Source organism: Enoplosus armatus, chromosome 10 (assembly GCF_043641665.1).
Source record: "Enoplosus armatus isolate fEnoArm2 chromosome 10, fEnoArm2.hap1, whole genome shotgun sequence".
Classification (NCBI taxonomy): Eukaryota; Metazoa; Chordata; class Actinopteri; order Centrarchiformes; family Enoplosidae; genus Enoplosus; species Enoplosus armatus.
Genome location: NC_092189.1, coordinates 14,159,708 through 14,186,202, shown reverse-complemented (window position 1 = coordinate 14,186,202; position 26,495 = coordinate 14,159,708). Strand labels below are relative to the sequence as shown.

Sequence of the window (26,495 nt, the reverse complement as noted above, 5' to 3'; positions counted from 1 at the left end):
GTGGGAAAGTGGAAGAAAGTCTACAGAGTTGCGTCCTTTCCCTTCCCCCTTCATTTTCTTTACCACTTCCATTTAGACATCATCGCAGGGCTGTGACCTGACATGAGCGAGACATTGGCATTAGACAAACGGGCCTCAGTTTACAGCTTCAGATTGATTTACAACCTGACATTGAGAAGTTAACATACCCTTGGAGAGTTAATCCCTAATGTTGTCCGGGTCAGTAAATAAACGGAAAAAGAAAAGCCAAACTGGAGGAGTTTGCAGAAAAGCTCATTCGTGCTAATTATTTCTCTCCCACCCCTCCCTTGTTAAAAGCTTTCCCACCCCTCCAATCAATCGGCACTTTAGCGAGCAGGAAGGGATGGAGGAAGTGCGAGGCTCATTAGCCTGATTGGGCCGATGTGGGAGAAGGAAAGAGATGGAGTGAATGAGGGAGTAAAAGAGAGAAGGAGTCAGCTTGATCATCAGCACTTGGCCCATCAGAGCTTCTGTCATCAAGGCAAGTGCTGCGTTCAGATGTGTTGGTTCATTGCGCAGCATTGTTGCTCCTGGTTGGCCAGGAGAGGATCTTCTGAAGGTGCTGTTGCTGGACTTAGTTTGGCTGTTTTGTTCTGTCTGTGTTAAAGGTGAAGATTGTCAGCCTCAAAGCTGGACAGACACACAATTTTTATTAATCGATTTTTGGATTTTTGTTAAATATGGTTGAGAACTTAAGGGTTTGGTATGCTTAAAATGAACAAGGTTGTACAAAGTGCCGTCCAACCACATTTAAAGTATTTACATCTGTTCCGAATAATTAGCCTGTCTTCTGTCCGGTGTTGTGCGCATTGACCAATCAGAGCTCTGTATCTGAGCTCTTAACCTTTAGAAGTCCGGAGGCGGAGAAGTGAAAGTGGGAGTGCGCTGTTTGGGAACCCGAGACACTCTGGGAATGACTGGCCCGATCCGTAGTGCTGTGTAATTGTTTACATAAACTGTTTTGAAGAGCGAAATAGCTAAGAAGAAAAATAAAAAACGCCTATGGCTACACCTGCTTTTTGTTGTAAGTTGTTGTATATTGCTTGATATGATTTCGATTTTCTCAATTTTACCTTTCACATGTTATGTTTGCAACCTGTGTTTACATTTGCAACATTTAAAATGCTTCATTGAGCATGTCTGTGGTTTTGACATTAAAAAACATAATTTTTCGAATCCAATGTGTATGTGTTTTGTGTGTTTATGGGTCCAACATGCTGATACAGTATGCCAAAGTGAAAAAATAATTGTCAGGTCATATAGGTGATGTTGTGCAGAAGAAAAAGCTACCAAACATTGGCATGGTAAACATTTTTTAGAGTGGTGTCTGAAGGCAAGATCCAAAGTATTCAAAAACGGCCAAAATAGCCCAAGACCTCTAAGGGTTAAGAACGTTGATGTCATCTTCCTGCATAGCTTTCTAGCTGCCGAGCTACATCAGTGAAAAATGGCCACACAGATGGCGCCAGGCACGGATGAGCTGATTTACAAGTTAATTTACAGAAATAACAACTCTTAAACTCTTTCTTCGACCTTTGTGAAAAGTCAGTTCCTCCTAGCAACCGCTACCATAGCTTCCGTGTCGACTGAAAATAACGTTGGCCAGTCTGAATATCAGGCTACTGGATGGCCACACTTGAAAGGCCTGCCATCATGGCCTCTACCTGACTGCATCCCTCTGCCGTCCTGATCTCTGTCCATGATCTCTGTGTCTTTTTCGTGACTTTTTTGTCTGTATACGACGAAGTGGAAAAACAACACACACTTTTGGACAGTCTCTCCTCAAAGGCACTCACAAGTGACTGAAGTTGTGTGAAGCATGAAAAAGGGTCTTTAGAGAGAAGTTTAAACCCTGCCTCACATTAACACCTCCACACACACACACACACACACCTGCCCAATCGATACAGAAAGCTGGCGTTGTTGTCAGATTGTTACAAAAGTAGTCGGGTGCAGTCCTTCCCAATTCCAGTGTTGGAAAATCAAGCCAAGAATTTATTTATAGAGCAAATTTAAAAACAGTAAATATTGATCTGAAGTGTTTCACAGAGAAATATGAAGTACAATTAAATAATTATAAAAAATAAACAAGTAAATGTGAAACGACCAAAACTGCTCTAAAATGTTCATGTAGGACCCCATCACTCCTAGTAAGAAGCTAACTGGAAAAAATAGGTCCTTTGAAACATTCATGTAATCATATTACTAATTGAAGGATTCAAGAAATGCAATTGTAAATTGTGGCGATAGATGGGGAGGACCTGACAATGAAGGATAAACTATTCCACGGTCTGGGAGCAGGAATAGAAAAGGCTCGATCACCTTCAGACTTAAACTGGGAACGTGAAATGGTGAGGAGTAACTGATCAGAGGGTCTGGATGTAGAATAGAGACTGGGGAGATCTGAGATGTAAACTGGTGTCAGTCCATGCAGCGTTTTAAAACAAATTTAAGAATCTTAAAAATTAGTGGGTTTTAGATGCTGCTGGGTGATCCGACGCACACTAAGGACAAATAGCTGAATGTGACCAGGGCTATTGATATTGTATAAAGCAAGTCCTTTGAGGATGTGACAGGGTGACAATAATGTGCAGATTTTAAAGCAGCCAGCTATCAAACTTGAATTTGTATCCTCGTGAAAGGCAGAGCTCAATTTTCTGTGCTGTCTCACTTAATGCACTCTTTAGTATAGCAATAATCGTTTGCATACCCAGTTCTTTATGACAATAATAGTGTACCGCCTGCCCTTTTTTTCAAATATTGGTTTTAGTGTCAGACAAGTAATCAGCCTAGCATTAAGGCTTTGGCTGTGCATCCAAAGTCCCCGTCTCCTTGGCTGCTCAGGTCGAATACTTGAGCAGCTCCAAAAAAAACTCCAGCACGCTAAGTACAGCCACAATCACCTGATGAATGGCTTTTTTTAATGAGTTTATCAACCTTTGATGATTGAAGTTTTTAATTTAGACCTTTGACATTTGAATCCAGCCCTGTTTCACTGAACCAGCTGCGCAAATAATTTTTGAGTAGAACTGAGACACACGAGACGGAATGAGAAAAAATTAGATATGGAAATTAAAAGCACATTGGGGGAAGATTATCCTCATTGTAGGCAGTGTTATTTGAATAATAAAATATAATGCAGCCCGACAATAAGCCTCCATTTTCTCTCATCTTTGTAATCATAGCTTAGTGAACAAAGTACAAGGGATGTATCATTGTAACCTCCAAAATGGGCTTTAATCTAACCCTGAGTCCTTCTCCCTTCTCTCCACCAGCAAATACAAGGGGCCCTCATTGTCTGCTCACATGTCCTCATCACAGACGATGCTTTTGTCACATAATCACACACACGGACACGCAGAGAGTACAGGGAGTACACACTGCACACAATTACCATCTTGTAATTGCGATCTATCAGGCGTTGTTGTGGAGTGGTGCCTGATGCGCATGCTGTCGGCCCTGCCGCATTATCAGAGTTTAGGAAATGACAAGACTATTTATAGGAGCTATTTATCCACTCATCCTGTTGTTGCCATAGTCCACGGGTGGAAGGGGCCGCCATGGTTAGAGCGGGACTGACAGACGTTGCATGAAGCGGTGGATTTGGAGTTATGGACGGTGACCTTTCGCAGATCAAAAGGTCAACACTGGTTGTAGCCTGTAATGTATCGCACATTTTATTGTCACTGATTTACCTGACTTGTATAATCCTAGCTGCAGATTTATTGAGCTTTTAATCTGTTCAACTTGTGCCATTTTATGTTAATTACTGCAGTTAATTAAAGCATACTATTTGGTTTTTTGAGCTCCTGGCAAACATCTGTTTTCAGCACATGAGCAAGGACATTTCTTTGGTCATTTCACTTTCAACAGCGATTAAAAATGAAGAATATTTGTCCCTAGAATTTGATGTTTGGCTCCTGATGTGTGTCATGTAAACTGAAAGCAAACTGTGGGTGAATTTATCTTTCATAAAGAATAAAGAAAAAATTCAAGGACACTATGATGCATTGGGGTACAAAGGACACCTCAATCACAGTAACGTCAAACAGTGAAAAGATTTATTACACCCTTTACTTTCAGTGTCTTCTGCAAGATCAACAGCATGTGATGGCTTCGTGATCTGCACATGCATGAGCGAGCCAGTTATCTGTGTGCATGTGTGTGTTAATCATTGCACATTATTGTGTGGTTGTGTGTAAAGTGAAAGATTTTTCTGAAATGTTAAAGTTAATATAATATTTAAGATAGTGGGTTTGTGTGCTTTTGATGAGAGAAGGCTGCACAATGAAAGACTGGCGTTTTTCTGTATTTTTATTTATTGCCTACAAATCCACGAAAAAACCAACAATGTGTCAGTCTGTCTCTTTCCGACTTCCATACTGACACTCAGCTCTAAGCCTATTTATTCCTAAAAATGTACACACACCCACACAATAATAAAGTCTATCTTTAAAAACAGGTCACAAATATGTACTTTCATTATTAAAAAGGCCAACTTATTTCATAAAAAAGAAGGTTATTGTAGTTTTTAGCAAATGTTGCTCAAACAGGAGTAAATAGTGCATTTGTTGGGGAACCGCTACTGACATTTCAGGGTTTAAAAATTCAGATAATGACATATGTGCAGATATTCATTTTTTTCACAAAAATATTTTTTGGTGAATGAGACATTTTGCAGTTTAAAAGTGAAGCATTTTCAGCATTTCTCTACATTCTACATTTCTTCGTTACTTATTGGCCGACATGTTCGTCGCTACAATATGTTTCCAATAACCTAATATTGGCAAAACAGATTGTGGTTTTGTTTTTCTTCTCTTGTTTTAGAATCTTTTGGGCATTGTGTGCCTTTTATTACCAGGTTCACAGTAGAGAGATGACAGGAAATGAGGGGGAGAGATGGGAAATGACATCCAACAAAGATCCCCAGGGTTGGACTCCAACCAGGGACGTTGCCATTCATGGTCGATGCCTTAACTCCTGAGGCACCCTGACTTATCATGTTACAGTTTTTAGACTACAATGGAGGTCTATGGTACAGAAAAATAACATATTTCAGGCTTTGGTTAAAGAGAGAATACTTGTTAGTAGCTCACATTCATTGTTGGTTTTCATAGGATTTATTGACAAAAAGAATAATATAGAATCACCTGCCTTATCTTTTCATTGATTGTTTCTGTCCAAGTCTTCTAAGTTGGAGAGAGAGCACTGAAATAATTTTGCCCCTTAATTTACAGTAAATTAAAGGTTCTGATTAATGGTTGTGATTATTTTGTGAAGTATTTGTCAATGTATGTTTTTAATTTCAGAGTTTTCCTCACTACAGTGTGCCTTGAACCAGCAGCACGTCTTGTGTGTGCCGGACCTCTGGAACAATCACAATCCGCTCTGTGGCATTTTCAACTAAGTAATGAATAATTTACTGTGCTCCTGGAATTCATTTAGTTTTTGGCTGCGATGTGTCTGCCTCTGCTGAAGAAAGGATGAAAGTACACTAGAGAAATCACAAGTTGTCATAACTACAAGTGCGGAGGCCTCTGTGCGGTCTGGAGAGGTGGGCAGCAAGCCGACCATGAGTGAAGGCTGAGAGCTCTGGAAGACCCCATACCACAGGAGCCCACCGCCTGAAGCGCTCCTCAGCCAGACTTGTTTCTCATCACAGTTTACTTGTGTAGGCAGGAGGTGAAACCTCATGCCTGATGGTTTATCAAGTGAAGAAAAGGAATCCATCAATTATCCACTTAATGTCAGTCTAGGACAGATAATGAGGCAAATAGCACAAAGATTACTTAAGGTTATAAATGCTTTTAATTTCCTTCCATTTCAGATGCTCTTTTTCCCAACAGCAAGGTTACAAAAAATCCAGTAGTATACAGGCTCATAATTAAGCTAAATTAAAAGATAAAACACGCAACGCTGAGAAAATGAATAGAGGACAATTGCAGTACAAGGGCAATTTGGTTATCTTTTTGTTCTTGCTTTTAGCGTGGTTATAGCAGACGCTCTCTTGGAAGATTTCTTCCCTCTCACGAGAGGCGTCTTGCAGTGGCACCAAAGTGGCTCTCTCTCTGATAGACAGCCTAATTCATACAGTTGGTGTTGTTATAATCCCCCGGAGGCCATCATAGTTTGCTCTCTGCCTTGTTTATTCCAGTTATGTCCTCTCCATCCGTCGCTACAGAGGAACCCACACCACCACAGCTTAATGTTTTGTTGTTGTTGTTGTTGTTGTTGGATCAGTTCACACCTCTGAGGTATTTCACTGGTTTCTTGCAGCGTGTGTGTGTGTGAGGAGAAACGTGAGTGTTTGTTATCCGGCTCCACCGTGGTCCTCCAGGACCACCAGTCCCCTGTCTCTCAAAGGTGTACAGATGTCTGTGCAACAACAGCGGCTCTTAAATTTAATTTAAGTTCATATGTTTGTCTTGAGATGAATTTACAGCTGAGGTGAGGATTTGGGTTAGAGGTTTGTAAATCCGTACATGTTTAGCAGTGCTTTGTTTATGCATGCCTACGTGTGAATTATGGACCTTTTGGCTCCATGTACGTGTGTTGATGTGTATGGTATATCTATTTTTTTTTTGCACTTCCGAGTGAGTCAGTCCCTGAGCTCTCATGTCCGTACATTGTGTCTGTTTATGTCTTTCTCTGCTGTTCCCTTGTGAGTCCAATCTGCAGTCTGAAAGGAAACATGAACTTGTGATCAGTCCAGTATGTTTAATTTTTGCGTCACCTTCAGCGAATGATAGCTGAATTTTGTATCCAAACAACCTGAGCAAAAACATTGTGGTGTGGAGATGATTGTGTTTGTTGTTCACAGCTGGGGGAGTGTATATATGCATGCATGCATACATACATTTCCCCAGATACATGCATTTATAGGAATACATTGACCTTTTGCTAAGAAGCTTTTAATGCATGCAAACCCCGGAAGACACTTACTACCATGAGATGCAGCTTTACATCACTGCTAACAGCACTGTGGTGAAGAAAATACTGAGCACGAGGTTTAAAATGCAATTGACCATTTTATTGCACATCTGTGAGTTGAGCTCATTTGTTAAAGAAATAGAGGCAAAGTATTCAGAAATACGCTGAATGAAAGGGGCAAGGCACTGAGACTGAAGACACGACTGTTGTGCTTATATGCACAATCATGTATATAACACGTGTTTGATATATCATATTGTTTTACAACAATTATTAAAGCACATTTCTTTCTCCTAGAGAATTTAATTTTAGACTGATGATATATGAGTAGATGTAACTTAATGGAAGCATCTCTGAAAAATCCCATTTGTTACAGTGCAAGAGTCAATTTCAGATCCAACAGATATGTGCTGGAGTCTCTGAGTATACATCTTTTTGTTGGGTGTAATGTGAGTTAGAATAATTAAGCTGGAGGGCTTGACGTTAGATAATGGACTGCGACAGTGAAAGTCCTCCATAATGACTGATGAGAACTCAGGGCATTGTTGTTAAGAGCACAGACGTCACATTTACAGCTTGTGTTGGCGTACACACACACACACACACACACAGACACACACACACACACACACACACACACACACAGACAGACATATAATGACGAATCCTCTAGATAAACATTCATATGAAGTCTCTGTCTTTATCTCCCTCTCCAACACACACAGCTCACACTGTGCAGCAAAACTATTTCGATCTACATAAACTATATTTCTTTCTGACTCTCTGCTTCACAAACACCCGGCACAGGCAGTTACTCTAAGATGGACACTTATACACTTCCCCGTTCGTTATATTGATCCACGCTTACACAAGCATTAGCACTCACTTAGAATGAGAGGCATGTCTTCTCCGAAACACTGGAGCACAGAGCATAAACGCATGCATGCAAATGCACACACTCTGTTTCTCATGTTGCTCGGTGAAACATACAACACGCACAAACTTCTCTGGATAAAAACACATGCGTCTGCTTTGGGCTGGCAGATTCTTCCGAATTGAATCGGAGCGTATAGCAGCTGATGTATTCATCCAGTGTGTGTGATTTAACGAGGTCCGCTCCGTCTCGTCATAAATCATATTAATAATCTGAGCTGCCCATTGATTTTTGTATTTTTTTAAGCCATCCCAGTGCATTATTTGATATCTCCAGCCTTTGTTTCTGATTTAATGAACTCCACACACACACACACACACACACACACACACACACACACACACACACACACACAAAGAGAACTCATGAAACTGCTTTTCCTTTTAGAAGTCTTTATTCATCTGTGTAGAAAAAAAGACGACAGACCAATAAATGGAATAGCGTTTTGCACCCATTTTTATGTTTATACATAAGAGTGTTTTCATTATCACATCTGAGGGTGACATTTTTAAAGGAAAAGGATTTCTGCACAGAATGAAAGGAAGCTTCAGTGCTCTTAAAAAAGAAAAACAAACGCAGAAAAAACAAAAACAAAAAACCTTAAAAACCCACACCGGAGCTCTTCCAATATTACTGGTACACAGTAACGGGTTGGAAAAGAGAAAGAGAGCCACTGGAAGTAAGAATGGGTTTCAACACTTACAGACTCTCTCTCTCTCATTTATATATATATATATATATATATATATATATACTCCTCCCCATCCTGCCCTCTACGGCATCACTCTTTATTTCTCCCTCTCTTTCTAACCTCTCCTCTTCCTCTTTAATCTCTCTGGCTGTTTGTTAGCGTTTTCCTTTGAAGTTCCTCTTCCCTTAAAGTATATTAGTGGGGTCAGTGAGAGGCAGTCAGAAAGCAGGTGCTGCTTCCTTCTTGTCGTGTGTGTTTTTGTTTATCTGTTGAACTGCACAGTATAGCGGTAAGGCTGTGATCCCTGTTAACAGAACTGTGTCTATGCTCTACTAAGGCCTTCAAAACTGGACGACCTGAGTCAACTAATGTACTTTATTTCACAGGATGCATCAGATCAACTTTCAATTCAAATTTCAACTGTTTTAAAGTAAAAATATGATGACAGATACCGTTAGACAAATTTGTGTGGCTGCAACTAATTCATTTCATTATTGATTAATGTGTCAGCTATTTTTTCAATTAATTGATTAATTGTTTGGTCTTCAAAATGGCAGAAAATAGTGAAAAAATGACATCACATTTCCTGCCCCAGGTGACGTCTTTCATTCGATTAAAACATGAAGATTTTCAGTTAACTGTCACATGAAAATAAGAGATGCTGAAACATGAAATATTTCGCATTTTTGCTTAGAAAATGATTATCATTCATTAACATAGTTGCAGTTTCTGTTGATTGGTTTATCATTTAAGCTCTACAAATATGTCAACCGTTTTATTTCTCCAGACCGTGGAAGCTCTTGTTATAATATCTCTGGTTTAATATCTCTGGTTGTATTAAGCTGTTGTGTTTCAAATAAATAAGCATAACTACTTTATGGCAATATTGGAATTTCACATGATTTAGTACTATAATTTGTCAGGTGTTTAAATTAACTGGATTATCCAAAAGCAGACATTCCTGTCTCCTCCCTCCTGTACTTTGAACTTTCCCTTAAATACCCATAGAAACAGCTACAACTGCAACTTTTTAAATCAAATTGAAGATATACTGTCATGGGTGAATTTTAGCAAAAAGTAATTAGACCAAAGTAGTTCTGACTCCCACCAAAAGATTATTAGCTGCTAAAACTTATTTTCAATTAAGAGGGTTTAACCAGGCCTTAGAAGATAATGGGTTACTATTATAAGATGTATGATTAGGTTTCTTTCACTTCATTTGCAAGGGTAATTTAACAATGAGACCAGACCATATCAGAAATTAGTTACATGCAGTTTTTTTTTTAATTCTGAGAGGGAGATTTTTAATAGCCGCACTTCTCAAGTTAGCCATTTGTCCTGTGGTCTTGGCATTCATTTTACTTTTTAATGTTTTTCTCTGATTGTCTTGCCATGCCCCAAAAAATATGTAATTTAATGAATCTTTGACTTGTAATGATTACAGGCAACTGAAAACATCAGTCCTTGAAGGACTCAGATATTTGCTGAGTGCAGTGGTAGAAACACTGTGGCTAAAACTTGAGCCATTTTTTGGATGATGATGTCACATTATTCCAGTTGTCACCCCTCGTATTCACCCCGCCCGCACCCTTCTCGATCCCCCATTTTCTTTTCCTTTTGTCTGTTTTTTTACCTCCTGCCGCTGCATTTGTCACACGCCCTTTTTCACTTATCTTCCTTTTTTCTCTCCTTTTTTCGTCCTCGCTCTCTGCCTTAAGCCAGCACACCTCTCTCAGTGTCTCCATCCCCAAAACAGCACCCCCCCCCCCCCCTCTCTCTCTCTCTCTCTCTCTCTCTCTCCCCCCTTGTCTTCTTTGATGTTCTATCCCTCCATCCATCTATCCATCACCCCCCCACTCTCTCCCTCTCATTAGTCTCTCCATGCTGTGGCTTGTGTCTCCCGTCTCTGTCAGAACTGTTATCACTGCTGTCAGCTCCCTTGGCGAGAACAAAGTCGTCCTCTGCTCACGGCACCACAAAAGACATGAGAGAAATAAAAGGAAAGAGCCTCAGCCAAAAAAAAGAGGCGGAAAGGAGGAAAAATTAAAAAGGAGGGGAGTAAACTAGAGGAAAAGGAGGGGGCTAGGAACACATCTTTTCATGTCAACCATGATGCATTGTCATCTGTGGGTTATAACAACCATTGATTTGTCCCTCTGTCATTCCTTTTATCTATACAGCACAGAGCTTACAGTTGGTAGGAAGATATGAGAGCTATCTCTATACACATCAAGTGCCTTTTCCTCATATTATAAATATATCTCCTGCTAAATCAGCTAAGCCTAGTATATCAACCTCAAATAAGTTACTGTGTATTATTATGAGCTGAGAAGAACAGTAGGTTTGAAAGACACTGAGATATCCAAAAGAGAAAACGTAACCATTTATAACTATAAGTAGCGCTGAAAGAAGGGCCTACTGTATAATGTAGTATACAGTAGTAGAGTATAGTAGGACTGTTACTTCTGTCACTCAATAGCAATGTCCAATCAAAATAGCTGAAGTCAGTCTTTTCTACCTAGCAAACCAATCAGAATTGAACCAGCAGAGGCACAGAGGGTACTTTGGAAACCAAGGACAAAATGGCCACCAGCCAAGGGGTCGTCATCATAGAAATGGCGCCTGGCATTCGTGGCTTAGGGAGTGTGTCCCTGTATCATCACGTGTAGGCATAATCTATGTCGGGGATGCCACCCTCTCTGTAGCCACGGTTGGTACCATAAGTGACGTGATGGTGGCTGGTTTGGCTGAGGATGGTGCCATTGAGGCTGCCGGCTCCGTGGCTGCTCCGGTAGGTCCCGTTAGCTTGGGAGGAAGAGGAAGAGGAAGGGAAAATGGTGTGGATGTAGGTGACATCCTCTAGCTTAGGCTGCAGGGGCTGATGGGCCATAGCTGTCATCTGAAACCCTGCAGGGGGGGCCCTGATCTCTAAGATGGAAGTGTCTTTCTTGGTGCCTGACTCTACATAGTCATCATAATGTTTTCCCCCTCGGCCCCTGCTGTATGAGCCTGAGTCCCCGGACATGTAACCTGCTCTCTGTCCATACCAGCAGAAGATGCCAAAGATTAACAGCAGGCTTACTAATGCTGTGGCACCCCCTATGATCCCAGCCAATGGCAGGGCTGTTAGTTCTGAGTCCTGTCCCTCTTTATCTGACCCCTCCCCTCCTGAGCTGACTAGAGCATCTCCAGTCTCTATCTGCGCGCAGGCCGGGGCCGCGTCTTTACTGTCCGCGTCAATGCTGCCAGCTCGAGATGAACCCATGCTGGAACCCCCAAAGGAGGGCTCCTGTCGTAGTGGCAGCAGGCAGATGAGGTAATGGGAGCGTGGGGTGAGCTGGGTAAGGAGGTACTGCCTCCTCTCTCCAGGTACCAGAGTCTCTGTTATGGAACCAAGAGCTGCACTGCTACCCAACCTCAGCCACGACAGGCGGAAGGAGGGTGCCGGCTGTGGGCACAGCCAACTCACCAGTACACTGTCAGAAGAGAGAGGTTTTACAGTCAGCTCCAGGGCCTCTCCAGATACCTGTCCCCCTTCACCGGGAGGCAGAGGCATAACAAGGCCCGGCCGCTTGGCTCGCAGTGTGAAGAGGGAACCTTGTGTGGGCACCAGCAGAGAGGTAGTGGTGGTGCTGCCATGGGGGACTGAAGCCACAGCTTGGCCCCCTTCAACACCATCTTCACCTCCTCCATCTTTTTCTGCTGGATTCACCCCCATTCCAGTATTGGGACCAGCAGGGGGGCCTTCACACTGCTCCATCAGGGAGGTTAGGTCTTTGAGGATCTGGCCCCTTACAGGCTCAGGTCCCTGGCAGGTCAGACCCCTGACTGTCACCGCTGCCCCTCGGCTGTGCAGCCAGGCGTGAAGCCAGCGAAGGTTGCAGCCACAGTACCAGGGGTTTCCTCGCAGCAGTAGCAGCTCCAGGCTTTCCGTGTCCTTCAGAAGTCCTCGTGGGAGACTGGTCAGATTGTTTCCTGACAGGTCCAGCCTCTGAAGCCGCCGCATCCCATCCATTGCCCCCCGTGGTATGTGAGTCATTCCGTTGTCTTGCAAATGGAGTCGCACAAGGTGAGCCGCAGGTAAGTTGACTGGTGGAGACTGCAGGGCATTCCTGACCAGTGATAGCTCAGTCAGGTTGGAGAGACGGGAGAAGGTGTCATCTGCAATGCGCGTGTTGGCCAACAGGTTCCCATCAAGGACCAAGCGTCGCAGGGAGGCAAGCCCACGGAAGGCATGTGTGGGGATGGTGCTGATTCTATTGTCGTCTAGTCGCAACTCTTCCAAGGATGCTGGCAAGCCTGCAGGGATGCTTGACAGGTGGTTCCGAGACAGAAACAGCAGTCGAAGCCGTGGAGTCCCAGAAAAAGCTCGCTCCTGGATGCTAACGGTGGATATCGAGTTATCATCCAGGTGTAAACGTTCTAATAATGGTAACTTGGCCAGAGCTGATCTCGGTAACGTTCGTATATTATTATCCTGCAAATGGAGCTCCCGTAAAGAAGGCGGGAGGTGTATAGGGAATTCATCCAACTGGTTGGCATACAGGTAAATCACTCGTATGGAAGTGCTGCGTTCCAGTGAGGGAGGAAGCCCGGCGTTACTCAGCCGGTTGCTCTGCAAGTAGAGGATGGCAGCCATTAATGGCAGTGGAGGAATTATACTCAGGCCACGATCGTTGCAGTAGACAAAACCCTCATCACAGCGGCACACTGAGGGACAAACAATGCCCTCATCTCCCTCGCCCGTCTCCATGGCAATTGCCGCTGCCGCCAGTTCCAGCACCTCAGCCAATAAGGTGAGGCACAGGAGGAGCAGAAAAAGCCAATCGCGGAGCTCAGCAAGACTCTCAGCTGCCATGTTGGTGCACAGCTTCTGATTGAAAGAGAGAAAATGGGAAAGTGGATTACAACAAGTACAAAGGCTATAACTCACTGATTCTAAAATGAAAGGAGGAGTAACTCATTACATTCAAAAGAGAAAGTAGAAAGAAAAGGACATGTTTTAGATAAAGAGAGTGCAGGACAAAGCACACAGTTAACAGCTAACCCTTTCTAAAACTGCTTAACTAAAGTGCTGTATTTTCTACCTGCTGCTAAAAGTTTAGTTTTTTTATCTAGTGGAGAAGATTTGGCGATTGAGTAGTCAGACATACTTTAGAGGGGCTGTCCAGTATTATATGGGTCAGAGCGACCAAGCAGAAGACAAACGGACATTTAGAGGCAGAGAGCGTGATGAAGGGTGGAGTGAGCGGGCAAGGAAGATTACAAGAATCACAGAAAGCAAAAGGATGATAGAGATGGAGAAAATTGGACAGTGACAGTTGCAGGGAGGGAAAATAAGGGAGAAAGGATTTTTTCCGGGGAGATTAACTGAAATGGAGTGAGTGACGTGAAACTAAAATGGAGGAGAGATCGGGGAGAAGGAAATCAGATTAATTGCCCACAGTGCTGTTGATAGCTTTGAAGACAACAAAAGTGGTAAACTTGTTGTGACTGCACTGTATCTAACCCTCCAATGAAATTATAAAGGGAATGCGTGTACAGTGAATGGTGAAATAGAAAAGCAGAATTTCCCAAGTTGCTGACTGAACTGATATTTAGAAGACACAAGGCATTCATTTGACCAAAACACAAACAGAGAAACACACACACAAATAAGTAAACATACTGAACACGAAGCGTTCACATACAGAACAGAGTCTCAGTACAAGCTGACATGTATAATGCATGGTTGCTATTGTTCGTGAAATTTCTATAAATTATTCAGGAAAGTGGTCCTGAAATCCCCTGAAATGTTTTAGCGAGATGTTTTACAGAGAAGCATTTTTCTGCAACATTAATACGTTCCTCGGTCGATGTTTTATGACTTTATGAATCCCCGACACCAACATCAGGAACATAAATTTACAATTCAGATAAAATGATCTCTGTGCACTCACATTCACAGCACACTATTTATAGAATATGAATAATATACAGTGGTGAAAGTTGTAGAAATTACAGTGTGGCGTACTCTTGTTTGAATCCTTTCTTTTGGGTAGCCTGGGGCTGGAAAATGTGCCCTGACGTGAAATGCCTGACATGATTTGACAGCACATTTGATAAACAAATCCTCTCAAGGCAAGTTTTTTTTACTCCCCTTCTGTGCACGCATGTATGTGTTCGTGTGTGTGTTTGTATGTGAAGTCAGTGCTAGATGCAAAATTGCCCCTTGGCTGCAGTCAAAATCCATGCAAAGCAAACAAGAGATGGCAACAATAGAAAAGACGGAAGGAGGGAGGGAGGAAGGAATGGAGGCAAGGAGACAGATGGAGAGTTGGACAGTCAGTCAGAGGAGGAGAGGGGAAATGAGTTCCTGGCAGTGAAGACTCAAGTCAGTATCAGCAGTTTGCTGCAAAACAAAGAATGGTTGGGTGTTGTTTTGTTCTGTAAGATACAGTAGGTGTAAAAATAGCCACATTTGTATACCTGTACATGCTTGTGTGTGCATCTGTAAGTGTGTTTGTATGAAAAAAAAGATCTGCTCCAACAACAACCAGCTCCTGTCTCAGCTCAACACAGGCAGTATTTGATATGTGAGGGTAAAAAAAAGGGTGTGCGCCAAGCATTTCGGCATGGACCCAGACTTTATTTTCCCTCTTTTCTTAATGGTATTTTTAGCTTAACTCTGACTATTTCCAAGCATTCCCAGCATTTGAGAGACAGAAAAAGTAAGGGAGAGGAACACTTGCACACAAGAGGGAGTGTCAAGGTAGGAGCTGTGACCATATTGGGAATGCTCTATGAATACCAACTAGCATATGCTTCGGAGCCACACTATCCCCACTTCCCTTTCATAAATATCCTCTTGGCACAAACCTGCATGTGTGTTTCTGCCTACATGCCAAGGTTTCCTATCGACACCTCCTCTTAATGATCCTTAGATTTTCTGTCTTCTCTCCTCCCTGGCTCGCTCTCTCGCTCTCTCCAACTGTCACTCTCTCTCATGGCGCTCTCCTCTCTGCATCTTTATCTTTCAGGCCATCTACCTCTCCCATCCGCCCACCACCACCTCCACTTCATAATCTTTCATTATATCCACTCTCAGGTTTGTTTACAGAAGTGTCCGTGTAGTCATCCTCTCCTCCTCTCCTCCCCTGTCTCTATCTTTTTCTAATCCTCTGCTCTCCAGTCGTCCGCTGATTCCTACACACTGAGATTGGATCAATCAGCTCTGCTTCAGTCCTCCTGCCCAGACCTCCTCTTTCCTGTCCTTCGTGGCGACTTAGTTTCTCCTTTTCATTTAGATGCAGCGGACCCCCCCCCTCTCTTTCACACTCTCTCTCTCGACCTCAGCTTTCTCGCCTCCACATTCGCCTTCCTCTCCCTTTGTGGCGCCCCCCCCCTTAACATTTCAATCATGTTCTGAAATAAAAGCCTTTGTTGAAGCACAGAGCCAGTGTCTGTTGGTGTTTTTTTCTCTTATCATGTAGCTGAAAGCAAGATGTAAGTGTGGTGTTCTTCATTGCGGTGAATGCAGGAAGAAAATGTGTGTGTAAAAGGTCTGAGCGACCCAGGATGTGATTGCAGAGGGCTTGCTAACCTGCTCAGTCTCTGTGCTTTTCACGTCTGCCGCAGCTTTGTTTTTCCTGTATCAAGGATTTGTGGAGAGGAGTATTAGTGTGTCTATCTGTGAGGATGTAGCTGTGGATCTCTGTGTGTTAGCACAGTTTCCCAGTCTCCTTTGAATCGTTCAGAAGTGTAGCCTTGCTCCTTGGGGCCGTTGAATCTTCCTCAGCTTGGGTGAATGATGATAGGGATGATGATAGTCTGTACTCCAGGGCTCCACGAGCAGCAACACCAGCATGGCTCAAAGCCGCATCGGCACCCACATTTGTGTGTTGTGTGTGTGTCCTACTGCCAAGCTCTTTCTCTCTCTGGGGTAAGGGGCTTTTAGGCCTGCCAACTCAAGTCATCTTCAACAAACGTCCAGAGGACTAATTCTGAAACCACCTCTCCACACCCAAATGCTACAGTTGGGCAGACAGTCAGAAGATGGTTGAGGGCTCAAGGGTCCTTCTTCGAAGTCAAAAGCAATCCTGGATACTCATGCAAGCAGTGGGTCACTCAAAAATAGTACAGTGCCGTGCTACACTTGCTTTGAATAACCAGGTAGTGGTTTTAATTAATGAGGAGAGAGTAAGTGAGATTTCCACAGCTCAGAAAAATCCAGCAAAGAGTCCTTAAGAAAATTTGATGTTATTATTGATTGATTTATAACAATTATTACAACGTAAATTTCACAGTTCAGTGATGGTAATGAGTACGTTTGAGGCTGTGATGGACAGGTTGGCCTGGTGCAGAACACAGGCTGCAAGAGTTGGGTTCTCCTTCCCTCTCACTTTCAGCCTCACTCTCCTCTGTTAAATGTTTGATCGCTTCCTTTTCAGTTCACACAGATTATACTCAGAGGCAGCCAAGCCAGATGACTGCGTGTACTGTACATAGTCCGCTCTGAGCGGCGCTGCGGTGGCCAGTCACGTGTCTCAGTGTGAAAAGTTCTCCCGCAGGTTAGCAGAAATGGACCGCCGTCTAGTATCCTCAAGGTAGACTTCACTGGTGTTTGCTTCAGCAGGACAGCTGGCTGAGTGTTAGTGAGCACCAACCTGAGGAGACAGCAGACAAGTACGGTGTTAGAGTTTTCATTTGGAGATGCCGTGAATTAGGGTAATAGGTATTTGAGAAATGTATAAAGTGGAAATCCTTCTTAAACCTCATACAATGGACTTTTTGTAACACATCAGAAATTAAATTAAAGTGCACAACAGGAGCCTTAATTTTAGGGGTTCAATGGCAAAAATAAATAATACTCTAGCATCTACTTTTAAGGGACTGCATAAATGAAATGCTTTCTTTAAGTGACGCCACGGTGTAACTTTGGGTTTCAACGTTGGCACAATATGGAATACTAAAAGGTGCGGTCTAAATAATTATCCCCCTCAGAATGGTTATACCTTTTAAAATTAAGTACCTCGTGAAAATACTTCCTGAAGGTCAACGCTGCATATGCGCAACACTAAGCTCCCAACGGACACAAACCTCCCATTAAGGCTACACCATGTTTTATATCTGTATTTTTTTCTTCACACAAAGCTTTGGAGCTTTCATTAACCACCACACGCTAAGTGCCTGTATCTTGTGTGCAGAATCGAACCCCCCAGTGAACACTGGGTTTAGAAATATAAGGTTTTCATCAGGCGTCATCAGACTGAGTGTACAAAGACAGATTCATCAAGGCCATTAACTGCTCCGCTGCTCACATTCGCCTGTTCGCTTCATCCCAGAGTAAGTAGACTACACAGCCAACTGGGAAATTATCATGCAGTTTGCTTAAACACAAATAGAGACAAATAAAGCCGTCCTCATTTTCATTTTCAAAGGACACATGCTATGGCTGAGAATAAGTTGGTCAACAGGCTCACGTCTGCGTGTGTATGTATCCTTGAAGGGTGTTTAAAAATGTAAATAAATTGTGCATTGTACATCCTAAACTCAGGGTGACGGTGTGTGTGTGTTTTTACTTTAGGTTTGGTGTTTTAACTGGTTCCACAAATGGAAAGGAATGTGTTTAACTGGGTGTGCAGTTTAGTGCGGTAGTTAGGTGGTTGGTGTGGGGAGAAGTTGGGCAGCGTGTGGTGAGATAAATTGTCCTTTTTATAAAACAGCCCCAGACTGATACCCAGTTTGTGGCATAGTAAACTGATTTATATGTGCAGAGTGCTGCTAACATGCGTAATGAAAACAGCTCGAGATGGGACAGAATGCTAAACAGACATTGTTTGCAAAACGCATTGACTTTGTGATTGGCATTTAAGGAGAAATGAGATAATGGCCTGTTCAAGGACAGTCTGGGTGTATACAGAGCTTTATGTTTGGAGCTGTATGAACATTATAAAATGCCGTATTGTTTTCCATTCAGTTGTAATTCATTGATTGATGTCTCATACTTCAAAATTATTAATTCCTCTTGTGTTAGTATTTTGGAGGCCAAGGCTTTTAAGTGGCTTTGTGGTGAAATCATAATTCAAATGAAGACTTTTAATTGGATGCCATCAGTCATGTATTAACAGCAGATGTCACCTTTAATAACAGGAACTGTCGTTTTAAAACAAGTCCCCTTAATTGGTTGCAATGTCTGGTCCAAAACTACTCTTACACTCTGCACTAATCTTTGCCTACCGCAGGCAAAATGTCTGCCTGCATTGGACAAGATGTGAATATTGAACATCAGCAGCATTTCCACAGCTCACTGCCATTGCCCATTAGACATCAATATGTGAAGCTCTATCTGTATAATGCAGAGGCTGTCCTTAAAACTTTTTGTGATGGATTTTCAGAAGCAAGCCTAGCTAGGGGGGAGTGTGATTGGGAGGCGGATGAAATGGGGAGCATGTGTCAGAGCAGGGTGTTAGGAGGCAAAAGCTAGACACAAGTCATTTAGGAGAGGGGAGTATCTGAAAACAATGTTTGTCAGAGTTTGAGGAAGCCTATTTTATGCAATTTTCATGCCTTTGTTGTTAAATAAATTGTATAGGTATGCTCATCAGAAATCTATGAAAAATGACATTGTCAAGTATCTTAGCAGGAACCTCATTCACATTCAGACGACATAGAAAAGCTCTTCATCTGTGTCAATGTGAGGTCAACAACAAGTGTCTAAAATGTAAATATTTGTTGCTTTTCTTTGTTTTATATGACAGCATTTTTAACATCTTTGTATTTTGGACTCTTGGTCAGAGAAAAAAATACATTTAAATAAGTCAACTTGGGATTTAGTAAACCGTGATGGGCATTTTTCATTTTTTCATTTGATTAATTGATAAGATAAGATTAATCGATAATTAAAATAATCATTTTCATTATATAATCACTAATAGTTGCAGCTCTAGAATAGACACTATGGATCTTGCCATGTGTTGATGCACACTAGCCAACAGGTGTTCAGGTCGCAACTGTTCTCTGGTAACATTAGGGCATTAAGAAAAATGCAAATTTAGAAACACAAGCAAACGATCTACAGTGATGCAAAACAGTAAGGGGATGCAGAAAAGGAGCCAATACTTAATAATCATAATAATAATTGTTCAGTACTAAAGTGTAAAATATCTCTGAATTCTCCTTTGAATAAGTAGAACTGTTTCTTTTGTTCCTACTGAACAAAAAATTGCATATTATTTATTTTCTTACTCTCTACTTTTTCACCACTCGTGAGGAGTAGAAGCAGTGATAAAGAGACTTTGGGCAGGTGACCCACATGGTGTTTAGGTCAAAAACATTTCTGGCTGAGCCTTCACTGTGCGTCTTTTCTGTTGGAATTGTTTTTTTTTTTTCTGCATAACAGAGAGCGCAGAGAGCGTCTCATTCCTCAGGGGGACAGACAAAATCACTCTGCTCTTGTGAGCCAGTCAATGACAACTGTGTAGCCTACAGGCATGCTACAGTTTGTGACTTTCACTGTGGCTTCTGTGCAGTCCAAATGCTCTCGCTGTTCTGTTTTCCTCTTTCCTTTATACAATAACGATCACTTATTATCTTTTTTTTCTCTTTGCTTTATGGGAGGGCCAACGGAGACGGCTGGTGATAACACAACTGAATAAACTGAGAACAAATACATAGAAATCTACAAGTATAAACTCAGGAAGCTCAGGGCTACTGAAGGCTATAGTATAAGAAAATAATACTGGATATGTCTTGTACACTTATTATGCAACACATCTGTTAGAGAAAACTGCAGATGTGTAAATATGTGCTGTAAGCGATTCATGTTCTTACAGATTTCCAGATGGAGGTGACATATGTAGAGGAATATGACCAGAGCATTTATGGGAGCGGTTAGTGGTCACCTTGTACAAGTTACAGATGGAGGTAAGATATGCAGAGGAGAGTCTGGTATTACAGGTGTGTTTTTACTTGGACATGAGGTAATACAAGAGGAAATGATTGGAATAAGACTAAGGAGGACTACGAAGCCTCTGGTTATAGGAAAAGTGTGTACTTTTTGCAATTTTCATCAAATAATTACCAGGAAAAATGAAATCTTTTGCGTTTGCAAATTCTCCTCCAGATGACCTTCTAGCTACATTCTCGCAAATTTGAAACATTGCAGTGGGTGGAAGCAGGAAATTGACAATACCAAATCTCCATTTCCATCCACCCTTTGCTCCGTCAGGCTGTTCGGGATAATTCAGAAAATGGAAAGCAAAGAAAAGTGACAGCTGTGATACTTGGCAGTGTGCTCGCTCCTTGCACTGTAGGGAGCTAGGAGATAGGAAGTGAGGGAGCAGGAGATAGGGATTAATAGTTATGGGGCTGGGGACCAAAGTCTGAGTACTTTGTAATCATGTGGCTGCCTAACCCCAGTGTTAGCGAGGTTGATGAGCATGCGTCCCTGCTGACACACACTCTCTCTACATCCACTCTGCTGAATATTAATATGGAGGAGAGAATTCCTCTGAGCCCCATTGTCAGACGGCCCTATTGTTCTCCGCTGGCCTCTGCCTCGGCGCGTGTGTATGTGTGTGCTTAGTATTAATGCGTAAGTTGGTGTCTACATTGTGTGCTTATGCATATTATTCCCATGTCTTCATCGCGCTTGTGTGTTGGCTGCAGCAGAGCAGCAGTTAAAGCGGCAGTGAGGGAGATGAGGGGTGTGTTCGTGGCCCGCCATGGCCCATAAAGACAACTGGCCTGAGAACACTTGGACCAGCCATCAGGGCCCAACATTGGCAATTATTTCACCTAGAGGCACTATCTGTAAAATGAACACTCTCATTAAAATGTCCATGTGTGTCCACACGTGTATGCATGCAAATGTGTGTGTGTGTGTGTGTGTGTGTGTGTGTGTGTGTGTGTGTGTGTGTGTGTGCGTGCGCACATTTACACCCGCACAAGTCAATTTAGAGGCACAGCAAATATATGGCAGCACAAATGCTTGTCTTTCAATCAAAGAGTAATGTGCTGTTTATGATGTTTGACTGTGGATGTGTGCTCGTGTGTGTATTTACACATTTCTTTGTGCATGTGAGCACATCTGTCAGTGTGTATGTGTATGTGCGCGTATGTGTCTGTATGGATTTATGTGTGTGTGTGTGTGTGAGTGTGACTGTTTAACTACCCCACACACGTAACCTCCCCATCTCTGCCTCCCTGTTTCTCATTTACTGAGCCAGCGCCAGAGAGAAGGAGTGTGGGCAAACGAGAAAACAAGTGATAGGGAGAAAGAAGGGAGAAAGAGAGATGGTGAAATAGAGGCGGAGTGGGAAGGAGGAGGGTGGAGGTTTATACAGGAAAAATGAAGTGAGGCTGGAGCAAAAGGGAGAGAGGAAGAGACGGGGGACGGCAGAGAAGAGGGGAAGATAGAGAAGCAGAGGCAGGAAGACGGAGGGGGAAAGAGAAAGAGGCGGAGGAGGAGGCAGCAGATTTATGAAGCCATTGGAATGTAATTTGGAGGCAGAAATTACTGTCAGCCTGAGCAAGGTTTAAAGTCAGTGAAGCCTGAATCCAGGGCCTGCCTCTGTGTGTGTGTGTGTGTGTGTGTGTGTGTGTGTGTGTGTGTGTGTGTGTGTGTGTGTGTGTGTGTGTGTGTGAGTGAGTGAGTGACTGTGTGTGGCAAGTATCGCAGACAAATGGATAGCAAATGTGATGCAGAATAATACCACAGAAGCTCTGCAGTTACTTGTCATACACACTGAATGCCACGTGTGTGTGTGTGTGTGTGCGTGTGTGTGTATATTTTACAACTCCTCTATGCATGAGTGACATGACTACATGGCATCAGAACATAACCCGGTATTCATATTTAACAGCTCATATTTCATCTATGCTTGAAGACACAGATACACACACACACACACACACACACACACACACACACTCACACACACAGACGCAGGCAGTGAATTCTTGTCAGGCTCTGAAGGCCATGACTCCGGCAGGCTCAGTCGAGGGTGTCGGCGTGGACAGAACGAAGGCTGGAGGGAGCAGAGCGGGAGGGAGAAAGACAGAGAGAGAGTGTCAAGGATAGACAGAGAGAAAGGTAGAGGTGGGAAATGAAAAGGAGAGAGGGAGAGAGTCTAAGAGGGGCTAAAAAGCAGAGTGAGAGGGATGTGACTAGCTTTCTAACACAGCAACACACAGCTTCCATTTAGCGTGAGAGGGAGGGGCAGAGAAGGAGAGAGATGAGGGGAGCGACAGCAGGGATAAGCAGCAAAGATCTGAAGGGAGGCAGTCGGCTGCAACACACACTGGGGGGGTTGGCTTTATTTTTGCCGCTAATTTCTACTCGGACTCCTCTTCAATTAGTTGCAGTGGGCAAACGATTAAAAGGATTAAAAGGCTGGTGTTTTTCTGTATTTTTCTTATTGTCAACAAATTGCCAACAAAGTGAAGACCAAAACCAACCGTGTGTTAGTCCGTCTCTAAATACCTTCTGACCTTCCTAACCTGCTCTCAGCCCCAAGCCATTTGTTTCTACTGAAGACACAAGACGGATCACAAATAGTGATCCATAGTGCATTTTTTGGGGACTATTTTCAAACGTGGACTAATATTTGACAACAATGTAGCTCATACAATTGACAACATCTAGCTCTTGTTCCTATGGAGACTGAATGGCTTTGGTGTTATATGGGATTTGTTGACTATAAGAAAAATATAAAACGTTGCCAACCTTATCCTTTAAACTATGGACATTGTAATGATTTCTAACCTATTCCTGCTACCAGCCCAGTAAACACTTCCTCTGCAATGCAAAGGGTAGTATTAGAAGTCCACGATTGGCTGTATGCAAAGCAAGGTGGCTGTCCCCGATAATCTGATTGGACGAAACGTCGACACTCGTGCCGCCTGAACTGGAGCCGCTTAGTGCATCATCCAGATTTGGGGCAGAAAATAATATCGCCATCCTGCACAACAAGCCTTACAACAGCCCTCTAGTAAGTTGAGCATTAATCCGCCCCTAACTCTGTCTCAGTCACTATGTATTTAGAGAGATGTAAGTGCACTCCTTTAAAACAGCGGTACAGTAGCTTGTAAGTGGCAGTGATGTAGTAATATCTGTATCACTTTTATCCCATATTTTATCCATTTGATGTGACAAAACTGTGTTTTTTGAGGTTTTACTGTGGTTGTAAAATATAATCCACAGAGAAATGTCGCTCTTTTTTGGCTCTTTTCTTTGCCATTTAAAGGTAAGCACTGAAATCCCTTGAAGTGTGACTGTAGAAATGTGAGACGAAGCTCTAAAACCATACAGCATTTTTGTTGTTGCACACATGGAGAGGAGATGCTTTTGCGGTGCTGATAAATGTCAAGACAAACGTGTTTAACACTGTCAATAACATTTTTGCTTATTATCAGCTACATAAGGCAGATCTGTGCCTGGGTGGTTTGTGTGCCACCAGCCTTGATCAGCAGCTGTTAGTCTAAAATGGACACAAATACACACACATGTGCAAAGTTCTCATTATCTTTTACACAATCATAGAAATAAATGTCGACAGTCACCCTCACAGTCTCTCTTACATGCTCAAACACACTTTTGTTGCTCTGTTGACCCGTGAACTTGCACTGACTTTCTCTCCTTTTCACTGACACACACACACACACACACACACACACACACACACCAGCTCTCTGTTCTTTGTTCTTCTAGCCAGTGATAATGATAGCAACGCCATTATGCACTGTGACAACACTACCTCCTACTTATTCTCTATGGCAGTTCACACCATGGTACGATCTCTGCTTCTGTCTCTCTCTCTGCTTCCCTCCATCTCTCTCCTCTCACTCAGAATAGTGTTGAGGTCAATTATCTCTGAATTTGCTTATACAGTAGGCCGACTACTTCAGGCTGCTTGAAGGTGTTAAGTAGCATCTGTAGACTATTTAGAAGGTTTTTGGCATGTTTTTTTTCCCCCTGACATTCTTCCTCCTCTCACCTTCAACACCTTGTCTTTCTGTTGGCTGTTCTTATTCTAGTTGTCTTTTTCTTTCTTTCTTTTAGATCTGTGTTTTCTGTCTTTGTCCATCCCAGATTCTCTCTTTTTACTTCTTTTTTTCTCTCTCTCTTTCATTGTTGCTTTTTATACACGAGCTTGGCAAAATAGCGACACCTTTTTTAGAGTGTTTTTTTCATATTAGTTGATATAAATTAAGTCAGGACTTATGTTTAGCTTAAGAATATCCCATGATTTCCTAGTTGGAGATTCAGAACCTGAAAAATGGCCAAAAATTGTGTGATCTGTAAACAGAAAATCTATTAACTATAAATAAATTAAACAAAGAGAAACAAAAATATTCAACCATATTCAGTAATTCGAAATCCTCCATTTACGTTCATCAGTTACAATCCCTAATTTTTGACGGTACCTATCGGCACATTAAAAAAGATACAGCATGTGATGTTATGTGTGTTCAGATGTATTTATTTGGATAAACCCCTTGAGATGTACCGTCTCGTTTTCTAGGGGGTCCCAAAATGTACCACAATCACTACATAACAACAGAGGATAGAAAATAGAAACACAATTAGCAATACGGCAGCATACAGACAGACAACAAACCAAAAAAAATTACAAAAATACATTTAGTTGAAGCCAGTGAATGTGTAGAGATGGCCATTTAAGTGCATCATACATTGTGCAGTGATGAGTGAGAAAAGGACATCCAAGGACAAATCTGCAGAGTCTATTACATGCTGTTGCAAGCGGAACAAGGTCTGATTTTTATGTGTTTTGATAGACAACATCACAATAGTCAAGAACTGGAACTATAAGTTTTTTTACGAACACTGCGTGTAAAGCAATTTTGTAAAAGATTGATGTAAGGTGAGGTATGTGAATTTGTGGTAGATCGGGTTTCGATGTATATATGACATCATCAGCATAAAGTTGAGCACAACAGTTATTAAAAATTGATGGTAAATTGTTTACATGAATAGAGAAGAGAAGTGGTCCCAATGTTGTCCCAGTTGTTTTCTGTTATGAAGGTATGAATTGAACCACAGGACTGCATTTTCAGAAAGGCCAATAGCATGGAGTTTATCTAAGAGCAGATAGCGATCAACAAAATCAAAAGCTTTAGTTAAATCAATAAAGATTGCACCTGTGGGTTCACCTCTGTCTGCAGCCGAGAACACATCATTGGTAAATTTAAGTAGGGAAGTAGTTGTGGAGTGGTTAGGCCTGAAGCCAGATTGTAATAGTGATAAGATATTAGAGATAATTTGCAAGTTGATTATAAATACATTTTTTAAGACTTTAGCAATAGAACATATAATGATACATTTACGGAGTGGAGTGACGCTTGCACATTTCCAGATAGTTTGTAACTCACATGTAGACAAAGAATGGTTGAATAAATCAGCAAGTGGATACATAAGAATAATGGAAGCTAATTTAGTGGTCCAGCACCACTGTTCATATTTAATTCATTAATCACATTGTGAACTTCAGTTGGTAAAATATTACTAAAAGAAAAAGAACTGCAGCAAGGTGAAATATAATATAAATAAGCCAGTAGTCAGGTATGAGTCAGGTAATGAGGTAGAATAGACAGAGGAGAAATGCTGATTGAATGCTTGAGCAAAAGATAAAGAGTCATGTAGTATTGTATTGGCAACTCCTATTTGATTAATAAATGTTTATCTGATGTATTATTATGTGATTTTAATTTTGTTTTAACGGGGGAGACAGCACAGTAATGTTACGGTCTGTTGCAGGTGTTTTTTCTCTTAACAGCCTCGCTACACGTTCTGGGGATGAGTCTAATTACTGGTGAGAGTGCAAGCACCATTAGATGGTGATGCTTCGGGTTATTTTTGTGCCATTTCCCCTCTTTGAACGGGGTTTAAACTTTGTTAATAGTATTAATCAACAGTAT

The 26,495-nt window shown here is 42.1% G+C and overlaps 2 protein-coding genes across 4 annotated transcripts in view; one reads left to right on the top strand and one right to left on the bottom strand.

Annotated features, from left to right (window-relative positions):
* macrod1 (mono-ADP ribosylhydrolase 1) overlaps positions 1-26,495 on the top strand; it is a 105,051-nt gene that overhangs the window by 13,151 nt on the left and 65,405 nt on the right. The gene's annotated exons all lie outside the window — the stretch shown is intronic.
* flrt1b (fibronectin leucine rich transmembrane protein 1b) lies at positions 11,236-13,440 on the bottom strand. Its single transcript, XM_070913409.1, has one exon. It carries the CDS (start codon positions 13,432-13,434, stop codon positions 11,236-11,238), a length of 2,199 nt encoding a protein of 732 aa, XP_070769510.1. The 5' UTR covers positions 13,435-13,440.